Source organism: Triticum aestivum, chromosome 4A (genome assembly GCF_018294505.1).
Source record: "Triticum aestivum cultivar Chinese Spring chromosome 4A, IWGSC CS RefSeq v2.1, whole genome shotgun sequence".
NCBI classification, from domain to species: domain Eukaryota; kingdom Viridiplantae; phylum Streptophyta; class Magnoliopsida; order Poales; family Poaceae; genus Triticum; species Triticum aestivum.
In genome coordinates, this window is record NC_057803.1 from 134001822 (window position 1) to 134016253 (window position 14432).

At 46.8% G+C, this 14432-nt stretch overlaps 1 protein-coding gene across 1 annotated transcript; it reads left to right on the plus strand.

The window, feature by feature from the left end:
* The first annotated feature begins 11932 nt into the window (after positions 1-11932).
* On the plus strand, positions 11933-13994 carry LOC123085578 (probable protein phosphatase 2C 32). The gene is made up of 3 exons (XM_044507244.1): positions 11933-12516; positions 12688-13035; positions 13317-13994. The coding sequence occupies exons 1-3, from the start codon at positions 12046-12048 to the stop codon at positions 13665-13667; spliced, it is 1170 nt and encodes a 389-aa protein (XP_044363179.1). The 5' UTR covers positions 11933-12045; the 3' UTR covers positions 13668-13994.
* Positions 13995-14432: the final 438 nt, after the last annotated feature.

Consider the following 14432-nt stretch of genomic DNA (forward strand, 5'->3'; position numbering starts at 1 on the left):
TCTTGTAAACACCTTTCTCTATAATTCCCTTCAATAAGCTATTTTCTTGCTCAAGTGTAACTTGGCTAAGAGAATCGTTAGTGGAATCAAGAGAACTACTAGAAGCAACAATATTGGATTTACCATGATTATTGTTACCACTAGACGAAGAATCTTTCTTGTTCTTGTTACTAGACTTGACTTGAGGCATGTAAGTGGATAAGAGTAAACGCTAGGCAATGTAAGAAGAACTTTTCTTGCGAAGATCACCAATGATTGCCTTTAAGAACTCATGCTCTTGCTCAAGGTTGAGCTTTTCAAAACGTAATTTCTCATGAGTCCTTCAAAGTTCTCGATGATCTCCTAAGATAGTTTCATGAGTTAACTTAAGAGTGTTTAGTTGTTTAGTTAGAGACTCAATCTTCTCCTTATCATTGTCATTCGTTTCATCATAGTATTCATCACTATAGTTGTCAACAAGTAAATCATCATCACCTAACAAGTCATCTTCATCACTATTGAAATCAACATACTCGGGGTGTGATACCTTTGGTCCTGTGGCCATGAAGCATCTTCCAATTCCTTCATTTGGTGAATCAAATATGTCGTAGGAGTTGGTTGACACAAGTGCTAGACCGACAACACCTTCATCTTGACTATATTCGGAGTCGGAGTGATAGCTTCTCTCGGAGTCATTGTCGGAGTCGAAGCCGGATACCCATTCACCAACATGAGCTTGATGTCTTCATTTTGTGTAGCTCCTTGATGAATTGTCCTTCCTTCTCTGAGAGGGTCTTCGTTCATATCGATCATCCCTACTCCTTCTCTCCCTTGTTGGTGATTCTTCTCTTCTACTTCTTCTTTTGGGAGAATCTTCTCTTCTCTTGTGGGGAGTTGTACACTCATTGGAGTAGTGTCCGGGTCTTCCACAATTGTAGCAGTTTCGCTCTCGACTAGAAGATCTTTTGTCATTGTAGGACCTTGACTTGGAACTTCTCTCTTTGCTTCTATTCTTGTAGAACTTGTTGAAGTTCTTCACCATTAGGCTCAATTCTTCATTGAAGGTTTGTTTCTCACTTGATGATGTGGGAGCTTCACATGAGGCTTTGTAAGCACCACTTGACTTGTTATGGAGCTCCTCCTTATCCTTGAGTAACATCTCATGAGCAACAATTCTTCCAATGACTTCCGTTGGCTTGAGATCTTTGTAATTTGGCATCATTTGGATCAATGTGCATACGGTATCGTATTTTCCATCCAAGGCTCTTAGGATCTTCTTGATGATGGATTTGTCGGTCATCTCTTCACTTCCTAAGCCGGCAATCTCATTTGTGATAAGAGCAAGCCTAGGGTACATCTCAGCGACACCTTCACCATCCTTCATTTTGAACTTGTCAAGTTGACTTTGAAGCACATCCAACTTGGATTCCTTGACGGAGTCGGTACCTTCATGCATATCAATCAAAGTATCCCAAATTTCCTTTGCATTCTCAAGACGGCTGATTTTGTTGAATTCTTCGGGGCACAATCCGTTGAAGAGGATATCACAAGCTTGAGAATTGTATTGTAGCATCTTCAACTCATCCGCGGTAGCTTCACGATTCGGTTCTCTCCCATCAAAGAATTCACCTTGCAAGCCAACACACACAATAGCCCAAACGGCGGGGTTATGTCCAAGAATATGCATTTTCATCTTATGCTTCCAACTAGCAAAATTAGTACCATCAAAGTAAGGACCTCTACGGTGGTAATTTCCCTCGCTAGACGCCATACTCTCCTAGGTTGTGAAACCAAGGCTATGACCACCAAAAGCTATGGAAATCAAAGCAAATGGAGACCAAAGCTCTGATACCACTTGTAGGATTGAAAGTATGTCTAGAGGGGGGGTGATTAGACTACTTGACCAATTAAAAATCTATCCTTTTCCCAATTTTAGTCTTTGGCAGATTTTAACTATCTTAGCATGAGTCAAGCAATCTTAACACAATTCAAGCAAGCATGCAAAGAGTCTATGAGCAGCGGAAAGTAAAGCATGCAACTTGCAATAATGTAAAGGGAAGGGTTTGGAGAATTCAAACGCAATTGGAGACACAGATCTTTTTGTCGTGTTTCCGATAGGTGGTGCTATCGTACATCCACGTTGATGGAGACTTCAACCCACGAATGGTAACGGTTGCGCGAGTCCACGAAGGGTCCACGAAGAAGCAACCTTGTCTATCCCATCAAGTTGCTTTCCACTCAAATCTTCTTTCCACCAAATCCATATCCTGAGAGAGAGAGAGAGAGTTGAGTGTTGGGGAGACTATCATTTGAAGCACGGAGGGCTCCACCCACGAAGGGTCCACGAAGAAGCAACCTTGTCTATCCCATCATGGCCATCGCCCACGAAGGACTTGCCTCACTAGTGGTAGATCTTCACGAAGTAGGCGATCTCCTTGCCCTTACAAACTCCTTGGTTCAACTCCACAATCTTTGTCGAAGGCTCCCAAGTGACACCTAGCCAATCTAGGATACACCACTCTCCAAGAAGTAACAAATGGTGTGTTGATGATGAACTCCTTGCTCTTGTGCTCCAAATGATAGTCTCCCCAACACTCAACTCTCTCTCTCTCTCTCACAGGATATGGATTTGGTGGAAAGAAGATTTGAGTGGAAAGCAACTTGGAGAAGGCTAGAGATCAAGATTCATATGGTGGGAATGGAATATCTTGGCCTCAACACATGAGTAGGTGGTTATCTCTCAGAAAATGTGTATTGGAAGTGTAGGTATGTTCTGATGGCTCTCTCCACGAATGAAGAGTGGGTGGAGGGGTATATATAGCCTCCACACAAAAACTAACCGTTACACACAGTTTACCAATCTCGGTGAGACCGAATTAAGAAACTCGATTGGACCAATTTAGCAAACCTAGTGACCATCAGGATTTTCGGTGGGATTAAGATGCAACTCGGTAGGACCGATATGGTTAGGATTAGGGCATAATGTAATCTCGGTGTGATTGATTACACAAACTCGGTGGGACCGATTTTGGTAATAAGCTAACCAGAGAGTTGGTCGGGTAAACTCGGTGGGACCGATCGCTCATTTCGGTGGGACCGAAATGTTACAAAAGGGAAATAGAGAGTTTACATTGCAATCTCGGTGGGACCGATCACTCATCTCGGTAGGACCGAAATGTTATGAAGGGAAACAGAGAGATTATAACCCCATCTCAATGTGACCGAGATCCCTATAGGTGAGACCGATTTGCCTAGGGTTTGTGGCAGTGGCTATGACATCTGAACTCGGTGGCGTCGGATAGAAAAAATCGGTGGGGCTGAGTTTGACTTTTGGTTTAGATCATATGTGGATGTGGGAAGGTAGTTGAGGGTTTTGGAGCATATCACTAAGCACTATGAAGCGAGAACCTCATCAAGCAACACCTCATCCCTCCTTGATAGTATTGGCTTTTCCTATAGACTCAATGTGATCTTGGATCACTAAAATATAAAATGTAGAGTCTTGAGCTTTGAGCTTGAGCCAATCTTTTTGTCCTTAGTATTTTGAGGGGTCCACTTTCCTCATCCATGCCATGCCATTCGTTGAGCTTTTCCTGAAATATTAATCTTGGAATAGCATTAGCTCAATGAGCTATATGTTGTTAGGAATTACCAAAACCACATAGGGATAGTTGCACTTTCACTATACCATGCCAATGCTTTTCCCTTCAAAGATAAAGGGAAAACCTTTGTCATAACTTTATCTCTGGGTAAACCTCCAAGCTTGAACAATCCACAAATTTGTTCCACATATATCAATTGCATATAAGGATGTTCGGTTCCATCTCCTGCATAAGGATTAGCTAGCAGTTGTTCTATCATACCCGAAGGAATTTTATATTCTATATTTTCAGTAGGTACATTAGGTTGGGGGGTAGCTAATTGTGGTTTCGATCGAGGTGAAGATACCCCGAGCAAACCCCTCAAAGGATTGTTTTCCATAGTAGCAAGTGGCAATAAATTTCAACACACTATATAAATGTTTCCTTACCAAAGGCGCTTCACTCCCCGGCAACGACGCCAGAAAATAGCCTTGATGACCCACAAGTATAGGGGATCAATTGTAGCTCTTTTCGATAAGTAAGAGTGTCGAACCCAACGAGGAGCAAAAGGAAATGACAAGTAATTTTCAGTAAGGTAATGCCTGCAAGTGCTGAAATTGTAAGTAGCAAAGTAGTTTGATAGAAAGATAATTTGTAACGAGCAAGTAAAGATAGTAGTACCAAAAGTGCAGCAAAGTCGCCCAATCCTTTTGAGGCAAAGTATAGGCCAAAACAGTCTCTTATGATAAGCAAAGCGTTCTTGAGGGTACACGGGAATTTCATCTAGTCACTTTCATCATGTTGGTTTAATTCGTGTTCGCTACTTTGATAATGTGATATGTGGGTGGACCGGTGCTTAGGTGATGTTATTACTTGAACAAACCTCCTACTTATGATTAACCCCCCCTCCCCCGCAAGCATCCGCAACTACGAGAAAAGTATTAATAATAAATTATAACCATAGCATTAAACTTTTGGATCCAATCGGCCCCTTACGGAATAGCGCATAAACTGGGGTTTAAGTTCCTGTCACTCTCGCAACCCATCATCTAATTGCTACTCCACAATGCATTCCCTTAGGCCCAAAATATGGTGAAGTGTCATGTAGTCGACGTTCACATGACACCACTAAGGGAATCACAACATACATACTATCAAAATATCGAACACATATCAAATTCACATGAGTACTTGCAAAGTGATTTCTCCCGTGACCTCAAGAACAAAGGTAACTACTCACAAATGATAAACATGCTCATGATCAGAGGGTATTAAATAGCATATTGGATCTAAACATATAATCTTCCACCAAATAAACCATATAGTAATCAACTTTAAGATGTAATCAACACTACTAGTCACCCACAAGTATCAATCTATAGTTTCGGTAACAAGATTGAACACAAGAGATGAACTAGGGTTTGAGAGGAGATGGTGTTGTTGAAGATGTTGATGGAGATTGCCCTCCCAAGATGGGAGAGTTGTCGGTGATGATGATGATGATGATTTCCCTCTCGGAGGAATCGCTCCGCCGGAGGGCAAAAGTGCTCCTGCCCAAGTTCCGCCTCGAGGCGGCGGTGCTTCATCCCAAAAGGTCCTCCTCTTACCAAAAGATGGGCACCGGAGGTGGGCCGAGGGGAGCACAACCCAGCAGGGCGCGCCTGGGCTCCCTGGCGCGCCCAGGTGGGTTGTGCCCACCTGGTGGTTCCCCTCTGGTACTTATTGGCTCCAATAATTGTTATATATTCAATAAAAAATCCTCCTGAAGTTTCAGCTTGTTTGGAGTTGTGCAGAATAGGTAGCCTGACGTAGCTTTTCCAGGTCCAGATTTCCAGCTGCCAGAATTCTCCCTCTCGGTGTGTACCTTGCAAATTATGAGAGAAAAGGCATTAGAATTATTCCAAAAAGCATTATTATGGATAAAAACATTGTAAATAACAGTAAGAAAACATGATGCAAAATGGACGTATTAGGTGGCTCTACTGCACTTCAGCAGACCATCATATTGGCCTTTCACGACAACCCTTTGGGAGGACACTCAGGATTTCCAGCTATTTTCAAGGGAGTTCGTTGTCTATTTGCTTGGCCTAACATGAAAGCACACATTCTGTAGTTTGTTCAGTGTTGCACTACCTGTCAACAAGCTAAACCTGATCGGGCTGCAACGCTGGGACTTCTTCAACCACTTCCAATTCCCAGAGAATCCTGGGAAATGATCACCATGGATTTTGTCGACGGCTTGCCGCAGTCAGGCAAGTTCAACTGTCTCTGGTTCATCGTGGACAAACGCACCAAATTTGCCCACTTCCTGCCAATGTCCCACCCATACACAACAGCCAAGTGTGCCTTGTTGTACATGAACAACATCTACAGTGCGCATGGGTTGCCAGCATCTATCGTCTCAGACCAACCCTGTCTTTACAAGCCATTTCTGGCAAGAATTGTTCAAGCGGGCAGGCACCCAACTGAGGATGAGGACAATTAACCACCCACAGACCGACGGCCAGACGGAGTGCGTCAATCAATGCGTTGAGACATACTTGTGCTGTTTCGCTCATGCCTGCCCACGCAGATGGAGTTTATGGATACCTCTAGCACAGTTTTGGTACAACACAACCGATCACTCCAGCATTGGGATGTCACCATTCAAAGCTATGTTTGGGCATGAGTCGCACCATTGGGGGATTACACCAAGTTCTGCATGTTCAGTGCCTTCCCTTCAATCCTGGCTCGATGAGCGCACGGTGGTTCAGGATCTCCTACAGCAGCACCTCAATCGAGCACAACAGTACATGAAGACCCAAGCAGATAAGAAACGTTCCCTCTGCACCTTCCAAGTCGGAGACACTGTCTTCCTAAAGCTACAACCTTACATACAAACATCAGTCGCCAAGAGGGCCAACCACAAGCTTGCATTCAAGTATTTTGGGCCATTCCCGATCATCGCCAAGATCAACGAAGTTGCGTATAAGCTGCTCCTGCCACCCAGTTCGCAAGTGCACCCAGTTTTTCATGTGTCTCAGCTGCGGCGTTGCTTACACCCTGGTACTGATTTCTCCACAACCCTTCCTCTCATTGCTGATGTTCCAGTCGTACCAGTGGCAGTTCTCCAACACCGATGGCGCAAAAAGAACGGGAGCATGGTGGAGCAAGTTCGAGTGCGTTGGTCCGACCCATCGGTGCTGCCGGACACCTGGGAAGACAGAGTCGAGCTCTAGGCGCGTTTTCCGGCTGCAGAGGCTTGGGGACAAGCCTCGTCGCAAGGATGAGGGGATGTCAACACTGATGACGCAGCTAGCCAGGCAGGAGACACGTCCACTGCCACTGCGGCGCGACCACGTCGCGCAAGACAAGTCAGCAAGCGGTACACGGGACCCGAGTGGGCCACAGCAGTCAGTGACTACCCTCCCACCACTTAACCCTGGGAACGGCGAGGGAGAAGGCATCCAGCGGATCACTCGGCTCGGCGGCGGCTACCAACTCTTTCCCCTTCCTTTGTTCTGATCATTTTTGTATCTAGCACTTGTAATCCAGATTCCTAGCACTTGTAATCCAGATTCGACTATAATCCTCCTGCTATTGAGAGAATAGACCGTGAGATCCTACACCTATCCTAACAGTTTGTGCTTGGCTTTGCCATTTTTCTCGTCGTGCTTCACTTATGTTACCTCTGATGTTACTAGTACTGTCATAATTGTCTATGAATAGACTGAAAGCTTCACTGAAAAAGAAAGAAAATAAATGATTATACTCCCTTAGTATCAAAATATAAGACAATTTTTAGGCTAGTTTAGCTTGTAAAAACACCTTACATTTTGATACAGAGGTGGTAGTTTCATACGGGGTAAATGAATCGAGAGATTGAATCAGCCTGGATCCGACGTAAACTTAGGAAAAGGAAAAAAAATGATCCTACCAGTCGCACGTTTAGAGCAACTCCAACGCAAGGACTCAAACGGGCACCGATTTTGTCCGTTTCGTGTCCGTTTGGGTCACCTGTCCGCCTAGTGGATATAAGGCGGATAAGCCTTGTATCCAACGCACGTCGACCCAAACTCTCCGCACCGCCCGCCCCTTCCTCCCTCCCTCGCGCCGCCCGCCCCCTTCTCTCTCCCTCGCGCCGCCCCTCCTCTCCTCCTTGCGGATCGCCTCCCCCGCGAGATTTTTCTCTGCTCTCGCCTCTGCTGCAGCCAACCTCTGCTCGCGCCGCCGTCCGGGCCTCGAGCCCCAGCAGGAGCGCGCGGAGGAGCCCTGCGCCGGTGGCCTCGCTGTGGCGTGGAGGAGCGGACGAGCGCGCCGTGGCGACCTGCTCCGGTGGCCTCGCGGCGGCACGGAGGAGCGGCCGAGCGCGGGTCGGCGATCTGTGCCGACGGCCTCGCTGCGGCGCGGAGGAGCGGCCGAGCGCGCGTCGGCGACCTGCGCCGGTGGCCTTGCTGCGGTGCGGAGGAGCGGCCGAGCGCGCGGTGGAGACCAGCACCGGTGGCCTTGCTGCGGGCGTTGCAGTCGCTGACATATGGGACCAGGGGCGGACATGAGCGGGCGACAGCGATGGACAAGAGCGTCCGCTTCGTACCCATTTGTTCCCAAATTTGGGTCAGGTTTGGGTCGGGGACGGACAGCAGGCGGACACGGACGTCCGTTTGGGTCATCCCGTTGGGTCAAATTTTCTGTCCGGATGATCTAAACGGACGAAATGGGTCCTCCCATTAGAGTTGCTCTAATTGTCCGTAAGAAAAGGGCGGGGCATATTTTGGGCTGAATAGGAAGCACGGCACCGACGTTGGCGGTGCCAATTCTCCGTTTCTCACCGTCCCGTTGCGGGCCGGGGTCGCAAGCGGCTGAGCTGAGCTGACCGGGCACGTTGGACTCGAACAAATCGGGCGTGCGTGGTTCACGACGCAGACCACACGCCCAAGCAGGCGAGGCCAAACGTGCCACCAATGGCACCACGCCGCCAGCCAGCTGGCGGGCCCCACTCAGCGTCGGTCCTGCCGCCCCTAGCTAGGCAATCGCCAACGGCTACATTTTCTTCCCCCGCGCTCCGGGCACACGGGCACGTTCACAGAAATCGCTCTCGCGACCCGGACACGTGGGGCCAGGCCCAAACTGTCAAGAGCAACCACGTAAAGTACGAACGCCCAGTGATCCTGTCGATGTGATGAAAAACGACATCGGCTTTGCACCCGATGCAGGTTCTTCACTCTCGACATGGACAATAGGATCGGGTTCAGCTCAGTCTCGTTCATGGGCGACTGCGACCCGAGAGGTTGCTTAGCCGAGGGTACGCGCTGCGATAACGACACTTTGCCTTCAACGCTCGCCTGTCCGGTCCGGTCCGGTCCAATCGCGGCCAGTCAGCGCGCGTCCCTCGGGCCTCTAGAGAGAGATCCCTCCTTTCCGGGCACGTTCCGGGTTCCCCAACTGCCGCCGCGCGCAACAGCACAGGAAGCGCGTGAATCCTGGATCCGACACGTGGCCACGCGTCTCGCCGTGCCAAGCTGCCGATGGCTCCCGGAGGTGTTTCGTGGTTCCCTGGGAGCAAGGGATGCGCGGGCAGTGCAATCAAGTGGGGGAAACAAACAGAGCGAGAGCGAGACCGCGTCTTAGGAGACGAGAAGGAGGCGTTTCGGAGTCTCAACAGCTTCTGCTTACTTGTGCGTCACACGGTGTTAACGTAGGTTTGACCCGACCGGCGCCCGTTCACCCCCTGCTCCTGTGTGACTGACTGCCACTGCTGCTGTGTTTCCTTGGAATTGCACTTCCTATCATGCACCTTCCTTATCGCGTAGGTAGATGAAAATATTTCACCTGCCCATCCGGCCATCCCCAACTTGCACCTCGTTTTTCTTCTCTTCCCGCGTAGAGTACGTAAATAACCTGCTGGCTTTTACCTCCTCATAAAGTTAATACAAAGTTGAGTCATTTATTTTGAAACGAAGGGAGTAGTACGGTGTTTCTCTGTTTTTGCCGGGATGCTTTTACATCTTCTAGTCTGAACTCTCAAGTACTAGTACTAGATGCTTTAGAAACCTAGGATTGGAATTGAAATACACCCTGAAATACCCCTACCTTTTTGCCACATGTTTCAGAGCCTCCAATGCATGATTGACATCTTTTTGTCCAACAAACTAGTGAAAAACACACCCCGCAAAAAAAAACTAGTGAACAACACATTATGTAAAGTATTTTGCAAGAGAAATGCAATCACTCCTACATGCACAATCTACATAGTAGTACAACAAATGGATTCTTCCATGAGTGCAGTGCGGTGGTAGAGACCTCCTAGAGTGGGGCTACCGACCAGGGCATGAATTCTGGTTCTTACAAGAAAAGGTCCCTTGATGTGTATACTTCCGCTGTGTAAGTCGGCGTGTTTGCTGTGTATACTTGCGTAGTGCAAGCTGGCGTGTTCGCTGCGTATACTTGCACTGCACAAGCACGCACTCGAAGCCTTTTCTCGACCTTATAATGCATTGCCTTCGGGTTGTCTCTACCCTAGGGTTGAGTATTTTTCTTTTTCTTAAACTGATTTTTTGCAAAGCTTCAAGATATGGTGATAAGCATGCACTTGTCTTGTTTCCGTTGTTAGGCAGATTTTGTGCCAAATTTCAGTTGGAAGTGGAGGCTACTACGGTGGAATTGAGCGAGTAAAAAAGTTGAAGGTAACAAATGGGTTTTTATTGTGAGAAAACAAATGAATTTGCAGGATCTACCTCTATTGAAACAACATAACCCTCCGTCCTAGGATACATGGTTTTCTTTTGACTAAAAATATCCTGTTAAGATATGATCTGTGTTATATGGAATTATAATTATACGTAAATCTCTACTATTAAGTATGAGTTGGTTCTGTCGCCTCCCCCTCCCTCGGTTTTTTCAGCCACACGTACCCCCCTTACTCCTTATTTTTTCTCCTGTTTTTTTGATACTCTCAACCAATGTCGTACAGAATAAAAACACCGTAAATAGAGTAACTTGCAATAATCTAAATTAAATCAATACTTTTCCAAAATTATGTCATGCATTAACTCAATCAAATCAAATATGTCCAAAATCTCAACTAAATCAGAATTTTCTTTTACTCCCCCCAACGCATACCAAACCAAATCAAATCTTACAAAAAACTATACTAAATCAAAACAGTCCTTGAATTTTCGTACCCATAATCAAATCATATTAAATCTTATCAAAATCTAGAATATGGTGGGTGTAAGGCATGTGTCGAATATAACTAGCGTTGAGCCACTAAAATATGTATGTGCCCACTGCTACCCACGGGCAATTAGTTAGTACTTTTAAATATGAACTAATGGCATCAAACTTATGTCTTATTAATAACATCTTGACATGGTAACCATTGATTAAACCTTATCCCAACGAGCCAAAATATACCTTATATTTTTTGAACCAGTAGAATATATTATGACACAGAATGATATATTAGAACAATTTGTTTGAGTAGACAATGTTATCAGTTTGCACGAGTTAATATAGTTTTCTTCGAAAAAATCTAGCCCAATAATTGCATGAGTAAATATGCTAGCTGTAAATTGGCATGTTCCGACGGTACTACCTTACGATATATTTCAAAACGGAGGAACCATATCGCGACACATAAATACTATATTAATCTCTATATATGTATCTCCGCTAACATAAGGTTCCATCTTTCACTTAATTTTCTCCCCACCACCCTTTCATCCAATCTTCCATCCTCCATCTTTTTTTTTGGTTTTTCATCCTCTTTTGATTTTCATCAAACTAGATCATCTATGGGGTAGCAATAAATTCACGGTCCATATATAGTTTCTTTTTATGGTAAATCCGGTACCTATTAGACATCTTTGGTAACCCAATAAATAGTAATAAATTCATGATACATAAGCAAAATTATATAAACGAATCTCTTATATTTGGCAACCTAATACAGCAGATAAATCACGGGCAAATACCTATATTTACCACTTTAAGAAATAGCTGAAAAATCACGTCGACGCCAGTGGTCGTTCGGTGGTATATGGAACCTGATGTAATTTTTATTATGTTTGAGGTGTTTGGTACTTCCGGTGAATCCTTATAATAGATCTAATCCTTTTCGCAAAAAGAAAAAGTTTCACGATTCACTACTATGGCACTAGGGAGCAGTATAATTTTCTTCAAGGAAGGAAATGTTGCCCAATAATTGCAGCAGCAAATTTTCTACCTGTGCCAGCGGTGCCACTCCATCTGCAACAGAAAAAACATTAAGAAACAATGGCCCTGCAGTCCAGTTCACAATTGCGAATTGCCCCTAGGGCCAAGCGAGTGGAGTTCCCACGGGAGCGGCTCCCCCCGCGACGCGTAGTGGGCACCATATATAAGCCCGTTCAAACGGCCGTTTGCCCCAGACCCATCCAAACCTAATCACAAATCGAGGAAAAGCGAGGAGGCGTAGGAGCCGCAGCCAAGACCCCGTCCGCCTCCCAAGGCCGAAGAAGCCCTCGCCATGTCCTGCTCCGTCGCCATCCCCAGCTCGCCGGTCTTCTCCCCGTCGCGCCGCCCGCTCTCCTGCAAGGCCGCCTCCGCCTCCGCCTCGCCCGAGTCCGTCTCCGTGTCCGTCTCGTCCCCGGCGCCCTCCACCGCCGGCTCGCCGCTCCGGCCCTTCGGGCTGCTGCGCGCCCAGATCCGCGAGGAGGCCTCCCCGTCGCCTAAGACGTCCTCTGCGGCCCCCTCCGCCGCCGCCGGGTCGATGCTCAAGAGGCGAAGGCCGGCGCCGCTCATGGTGCCGGTCGACGGCGCCGCGGCCGCTGCTGCCGCGGCGGCGGCCGTCGCCGCCGTGGAGTCGGATCCGAGCAACGAGGTGGAGGAGGAGGGCGACGAGTTCGCGGCCTACTGCCGGAGAGGGAGGGGGAGGAGAAGGGTGGAGATGGAGGACCGGCATGTGGCCCAGGTCGCGCTCGGTGGAGACCCCCAAGTGGTAAGCTCGCTCGATGCATCTTCTCTTCTCTGTCATGAATTTGTTTTGCACAATTTTTACAAAATATTTTTATTTGACTTGACTAAACCCGGGATGGAAATTTCTTGCCGTTTTGTCTAATATAAAATTGTTAGAGGTACTAAACTTTCTCGTTTACCCCCAACTTTGCAGGCGTTGTTTGCTGTATTCGATGGCCACGGCGGAAAGAACGCGGCAGAGTTCGCTGCCCAAAATATGCCCAAGTTCATGGCAGAGGAGGTGAGGAAGGTGGACGGTGGTGACAGTGATGAGATTGAGGGGGCTGTGAAGAAATGTTACCTGAAGACGGACGAAGAGTTCCTCAAGAGGGAGGAGAGCGGGGGAGCATGCTGTGTCACTGCATTGCTCCAGAAGGGCGGCCTCACCGTGTCCAACACTGGAGATTGCCGTGCTGTCCTCAGCCGGGCAGGAACGGCCGAGGCACTCACCTCTGACCACCGGGCCTCCCGTGAGGATGAGAGGGAAAGAATTGAGAATCTGGTAAGTAGATCTTGTATGCTTCGAATGTGTTTAATTATTTGTGTGACAATTGTAGTTTGAAGGATGCGCACTTGATAAATAAACTAGACCTTGTTTCAGTTTGATAATAAAATTCTGTAATTGTATACAGCTAGTGGATAATTCTTGTTGCTTGGTTGCACATAGCAATTGTCCTGTGCTTATACAATGGAATAGATAGCTAAAATTTGAGTAATCATGAGCAAAATTTTGCAATATTTCAGTTCTCTGTGACTTATGTGCTCTATCCCATTATTTTTCAGGGCGGGTTTGTTGTGAACAACCGAGGGACATGGCGAGTGCAGGGCTCCTTGGCAGTGTCAAGAGGCATCGGCGATGCACACCTCAAGCAATGGGTGGTGGCTGATCCAGATACCAGGACACTCCTTGTTGACCCACAGTGCGAATTCTTAGTACTTGCCTCTGATGGCTTGTGGGATAAGGTGGATAACCAGGAAGCCATAGACATCGCCAGGCCTCTCTGCATCGGCAATGATAAGGCTTCTCGCATGGCCGCCTGCAGAAGGCTTGTTGAAACCGCGGGTTCCAGGGGGTCTACCGATGACATCAGTGTTTTGATCATACAATTGCAGAAGTTCTCAGGTTCTTCTTAACTTGCCATTGCTGGAGGAACTGGACTCAAACTGTAGGAAGTAGCGCTAACAGAGTGGTGTATCGGGGTGGGCAGGATAGACTGATACCCATATGTTAATTTGCAAGCAAAATATTAGGTGTGGTTGCACCATTTTGCAGGCATTCAACTCTTTTCGTAGTACCATTCTTTATGTACTTAATTTAATTCCATTCATTCATTCTTTGGTTCTGATGTAATAAGGCGGGGGTTAGTACTCACTTCATACTAGAAGAGACTATTGTTGTATGTACATGGTTGACTGGGTACATGGATTCAGCATAATTGCCTCTTTGCTTATTTTCGCCAATATTCCACTCTTGAAGTGCATGTGGTTTATGTTCGTCAAGAAATCGACAGCCGACACATCAAAATAATTTGCAAATATAGCGCATGAAGGTTCCAAAATTAGACTTGGTTTGGAGGAGAATTGAGAGGAGATTTTCTTTTTTTGAAACGGAGGCAAAAGATTTGCCTCTTCAATTAAATAAGGAAGAGTAGAGTTTAGAATTTTACAACGCACTCACAAATAAGCGGCATGACAATTACTCGTACAATATGATGTTCCCTAGCTTTCTTGCGCGAGCAGTAACCCAAAGTTTAGCATCTTCTAAAATGTTGGTTAGGAGGACCGGTGGTGGTGCGCTTTTTTGACGGAATACTCGGACGTTTCTCTCATTTCAAATGGTCGAAGAAACAAGCATGGTGAGGGAAGCCATTGCGTGGCGGTGAGGGTTGCGGTCGTCGG